This window comes from Heterodontus francisci, chromosome 27 (assembly GCF_036365525.1).
Source record: "Heterodontus francisci isolate sHetFra1 chromosome 27, sHetFra1.hap1, whole genome shotgun sequence".
Classification (NCBI taxonomy): Eukaryota; Metazoa; Chordata; class Chondrichthyes; order Heterodontiformes; family Heterodontidae; genus Heterodontus; species Heterodontus francisci.
Window position 1 is genome coordinate 37375522 of NC_090397.1, and position 5826 is coordinate 37381347.

The window sequence follows — 5826 nt, forward strand, 5'->3', positions numbered from 1 at the left end:
TCATTTTCTGGCCTACCACCAATCTTGGCAGCATTGTACACCTTTTCTCTCAATTTGATACCATCCTTAACTTCCTTAGTTAGCCATGGATGGTGCATCTTTCTCAGAGTCTTTCTTTCTCAATGGAATATATCTTTCTTGAGATTTATGAAATATCATCTTAAGTGTCTGCTACTGCTTCTCTACTGCCTTACCTTTTAACTTATTTTCCCAAACCACTTTAACTAACTCTGTCTTCATACCCTTGTAATTGCCTTAATTAAGTTTAAGACACTAGTTTCAGACCCAAATTTCTCACCCTTAAAGTGAATGTGAAATTCTATCATGTTATGATCACTCTTGCCTAGAAGATCCTTTGCTATGAGGTTTATTGATCCTGCCTCATTACACATTGCCATGTCTAAAACAGCCTGCTCCCGAGTTGGTTCCAGAATGTACTGTTCTAAGAAACTGTTGCTAATACACTCCATAAACTCATCCTCCAGTCTAATTTGATTAGACTAATCTATATGAAGATTAAAATCACCCACGATTATTGCAGTACCTTTCCTACAAGGCCCATTATTTCAAACGACACCAAGGTGGTCAGTACAAATAATATAAGGACATTCTAAAAAAAAAAACAGCCTTACAAATATCTGCATTGAAAACCACCTCTCTTGGGAAAATACTACAGCCAACCAGCCCATGTGGAGGTAAGCACTGAAATTTGGTTCAGCATGTTTCCAGAACCATCTACGCCAAAGTTTCAAAATCTGAGGTGCCCAGAAAAGGCCAGAGGTGGCGTAGCTGCAGAAGTTCGCCCAAGCACCAATAATGACAATATGAACTACCAGTTCTATGGACATCCATGCCGATCCCTCAGTCATGAGGACCCACAGAAGATAATGAAATCATTTACAGCTTGGACATACTCAAACAAGAAATCTACCACGGCCAAGCACTCATTAACCAGAAATCCTAACAACGCTTCCACCTTCAATTCTCTGCTACCCAATGGATTCCAGTTATACTTGTTAATAGATGGGAGATCATGGACCATAATTTGCTGTGGCAATTTAGCTAATGCATCTGCCATTTGTTGGACTTCTTGTGTATATAGTTTTTAAAGATTTTCACATAGTGTGTTGTTGAAATTACAAGTTGATAACGTCACAGCCAGGCAAACAGGGCATTTGGGACCTGAATGAGCAGGGAAAGCAGCTATGTATTCCCTTAAGCAATCAGATGAAGGATGTGAAATTAACAGTACAAGGACCAAAATGGAAGTGTAAATTAGAGTGGGTGAATTCTATTTCTGTTTCTCTACATGTTTTGACATTAAGAGAGGGATTTGATCAATGAAGAGAAAAAAAAATAAAAAAATAATAAATTAAAAAGTTACATTTTTAAAAATCTCCAACAACAATTAAAGCCAGAAGGAATGAGACTCCTTACTTGTAATAGTTACTCAGCAGTGTCAGAGAAGCTGACTGGCAGTAATTAAGAAGGAAAGAAAGGCTTGCAGTTTTATAGCATTGTTCATGACCACAGGATGCCCCAAAGCACTTTACAACCAATAAAGTACTGTTGAAGTGCTGTAATGTAGGAAACGTGATAGCCATTTTGTGCACAGTAAGCTTCCACAAACATCAAAATGATCATGACCAGATCATGTTTTAATGATGTTGGTTGAGGCATAAATATTGGCTAGGACACCAGGGATAACTCTCATACTCTTCTTCAAAATAGTACTTCTATGTTCACCTGAGAGCACATACAGGATCTCAGTTTTACCCTCTCCTCTGAAAGATGGCACTTCTCACAGCGCAAGGTTCCCTCAGTACTGCACAAGTTAAAAAAAATGCAAAGCTGAAATTTTGACATGGGGATATGAGGTAACCAATATTGCTTTTGGTATAACAGAAAAAAATTCTCAGCAGGTTTGGCAGCATCTGTGAATAGAGAAACAGTGAACGTTTCAGGTCGGTGATCCTTTGTCAGGGCTTTGCTCTTGTACATTGCTTTTGATGCCGATATGAAAAAGGTATTACTTTATCCAATTTTGTGAGTTGAATTCACTTGAGAAAAGTTGGAGAAAGAGAGAGCTTTTTGTCTTACTCTGTTCAGCCTAAGGACCAAGCCAGACAATGAAACAAAAGCAAAATACTGTGGATGATGGAAATCCAAAATAAAAACAGAAAATGCTGGAAATACTCAGCGGATCAGGGAGCATCCATGCAGACAGAAACAGAAACAGAGTGAATGTTTCAGGTCAATAACCTTTTGTTAGAAAGAAACACCTAGGAGACTCAAGGTAAGGTTGAAAGGAAAGGAGTCTAATGTTACTCACTTCAGTGGAGGGGAGTGGGGAAAGAGAGGGAGAGAATGCCTGCAGTACTGATCAGCCAACTCCATAATATTTGGTACAAGTAATATAGAATAAATGTATAAATGCATGTATCAAATAAAGAGAAGATGGAAAGACCACGAATAGCTAATGATTTTGGCATCTAGGTTATTCCTTCTGAGATACAAAAGCTCATTGCAAGAAAAGGCAACAGGAGATTGATGCAGGAGAAGATTTAGGTTTGACTCAAATGGTGTATCCACTTTCAAATAAGAAAGTCATTGCTTTTTTACTGATACAATAGACTTTAAAATAGAGCATTTCAGTGCTATGGTTTGTTTGGTTATTCAACTATAAAGGCCTATACATAGCATAATCCTTGAAACTGGAATTCTAAAACATGTTACATTAAATGAAACCGTACACTTGTAATTTTGAAAACATGTTTTTCTACTATTTGTGGTGATTACTTCAATAACCATGCTGCCTTTGCACATGTAGATTTAAAATAATAAGTGATGTTACAAAAACAATGTTGGCTGCCCTTAATTTCTCTAATAAGGCAACAGTTAAATGGTATTGAAAGAATATTGAACTTTATTCAGCTGACCGGCAGACTATTTCCTTATCATTTAGGTTGGCAATGTAAGACAACTCAACAAAATAAGTTCAGCATCTGTTACAAGTGCTTCCATTCTTTTGATAAATTCTGAAGATTTATGTTTTAAAACTGAAAAGGGATCCATGGATTTTTTTTTTTTTTTACAAGGGTTACTGGAAGGCACCTGTCTTCAAATACTTACCCCATCAGGGGTTGTTTTTGTCTTGGGGAAAGATGTTTATGAAGAAGTGACAGGTCAAGATTTATAGGAGTCAGGAGGCTTGATTCTTGTGACATTGTTTTTGGTTTCGCTTTGGACCATGAGTTGGGATATGGACAATGGTTTCAAAAACTCAGCTGGAGAAAACTGGCCAAGGGAGCAAAACCCCAGCTCACTCTGTTCCAGCTCTTTGAAAAAGGCTACCAGTTTTCCATCTCTTGAGAAGCTGAGAAGCAAGCGGAAGAAACTGCCTGAACCCCTGTAACTGCATTTTCCCTGGAAAGCCTGCACAATCTCATCTTCAACGTCACCTGTCAAGAACTGTTCTAGGAAGATCCCAGTGACAGACGTCTATACGTACTTGGGATGCCAATTCAAAAAAAAAAAACATCTGACGTCTTTTCATATCTTCTCTTTTTTCCTTCAAGAATTAGCAAGTATTTTGGCCAACATTTTCTTTTTTGTAATAGAGCTCGAAAAAGAAAATCTCTTTTTTTTGGTTAACTGGTGTGTATGTGTGAGGGACCGGGGCTAAGGTAAAAAGAGAACTTTTATATTTCAATCTGTGTATTTATGCTTTGCTTCATTACTGGTTAAGACTTGTTATATAATAAACTGATAATTTTGTTGTTTATTAAAGAAACCCAGTTGATGTTTTTTATTCCGGGATAAAAATAGAGTCTATGATTAACCGTATCGGTAAGTTGGAAAAAAAATTAAATATATGTTGTGACCTCTGGAGAAGTGGACTAGAATAAACAGTGCACACCTCCTGCCTCAGTCATAACACATCAAACAAGATACATTCCAATTTTTTATCAATTGTGGCCATTGGAAAACTGAAATATTCCAGCTATCAGCCCCATCTTAACATCTAGTTTTAGATTAGAGATACAGCACTGAAACAGGCCCTTCGGCCCACCGAGTCTGTGCCGACCATCAACCACCCATTTATACTAATCCTACACTAATCCCATATTCCTACCAAACATCCCCACCTGTCCCTATATTTCCCTACCACCTACCTATACTAGTGACAATTTATAATGGCCAATTTACCTATCAACCTGCAAGTCTTTTGGCTTGTGGGAGGAAACCGGAGCACCCGGAGAAAACCCACGCAGACACAGGGAGAACTTGCAAACTCCACACAGGCAGTACCCAGAATCGAACCCGGGTCCCTGGAGCTGTGAGGCTGCAGTGCTAACCACTGCGCCGCCCCTGAAAATTCCTGAAAATAGAATATCCAGTCCTAAAAAGGGCTCAGAGCTGAGGTCCAAAATAAGCATTAATCATTCTAACAGAGACAGCACACTACAATATACTAAGCTGCATGCATGTGTCAATATTAACTGTTTTGTTGGGCCACAACCAGGATCTGTCCACAAAAGCCATACTATGAGCTGAACCAATAATTAGGAATAATTTTTATTTAGAAATACAATAGAAAGATTTATTGACAAGATGTTCATTTACTACGATTCAAATAATAAACTGGAACAAATATTGAGAGTATTTTCATTGAGGCAGAGATTCCAGATATATCAGTAAAATGCTTAACACAGCACTATAGTGTTATACTCCACGGAGTATTAGTCAAATTGGAGTGAGCCTGCCTACTTCAGATCTCACTACATCTCACAAAAGCATAACTGCACCCTATAACAGATTATTTAATATATTCTCAATTGTAGTAAAAGTAGATATATGTTATGCAGTATGTATAAAAGGGTTCTAATTAAACTATTTATCAAGTTTTATGCAAAAGTTATAGGTTTTTGTAGAGCATGCTTGGATGATTGCCAAGATTTCTTTCTCAGCTTCGAAACCAACTGCAGAGACGAAGACTGCAGTGCAATTTAACTTAAAATTAGTCAGACATACCTAGAAGCTGTGAGTAAAACTTGGACACGTCAAGAGTTGAGAGGACAGAAGCTGCCGGTGCAGAGAGCAATGAAAGAAAAAGCGGCCCCACGAAGGTCCTTGGAACAACACCGGGGAACTCGTGGTGATCGTACTGCAAAAACAAAAAGAGGCCCAGAAAGCGCTTGACATCATTCTCCGAAAATGAAACAGGCAGAAATGGACACCGATTCAATGTAGCGGGAGGAGCTGGAGTACAAGTTGCAGGCTCTCTGGAGCTACTACCTTGTCCAGATGCAGGCGGTGGTACAGCAGGTCGTGCGCCGCTTGCAGGTTGAAACTTTCCTCTACTTTAGTGAAGGGACAGGCCAGCAGATGGAGGGAGGCGAGCAGAACCAGAAGCACCAAGAGCAACGCTTCCCTTCGCCCAGCCCGGCTCCTCTCAGCCATGTTGCATTCACGTAGAGAGCCAAGGGTCAAAGGCGAGGAAGCACACTCACTGTCTGCAGAAAACAGTCAAAGTGCTGGCACAGCAATGCAAAACAAAGTTAGCACCAGCTCCGTGTACACACGACAATTGAAATGTTGTCTGGACTGGCTGCCAAAAACCGTCTGCGTTCAGCAGATATTTTGGAAGCAATACTGTCATCACATTTGGTCTGTGTGTATTGCAGAGTCACTTAGCGTCCTCATGGTGGAGATGAGGCTCCAGCAGAGTGCTACACAAAGCTTTAAATAGAGGAAATATCCAGCAACCGAACGCCCTCCCCGATGACGGCTAACAACATCCAGTTCAAAGGAGACCTACACAGG

General features: G+C 39.5%; 1 protein-coding gene across 1 annotated transcript in view; it reads right to left on the reverse strand.

Moving 5' to 3' along the window:
- alg12 (ALG12 alpha-1,6-mannosyltransferase) overlaps positions 1 to 5797 on the reverse strand; it is a 28513-nt gene extending 22716 nt beyond the window's left edge. The window contains exons 1-2 of the mRNA XM_068059151.1: positions 5299 to 5797; positions 5035 to 5167 (exon numbers count right to left, since the gene is read on the reverse strand). Coding sequence (XP_067915252.1) covers positions 5035 to 5167; positions 5299 to 5463 — 298 coding nt within the window. The 5' untranslated portion in view covers positions 5464 to 5797. The remainder of the gene's footprint in view (positions 1 to 5034; positions 5168 to 5298) is intronic.
- Positions 5798 to 5826: the final 29 nt, after the last annotated feature.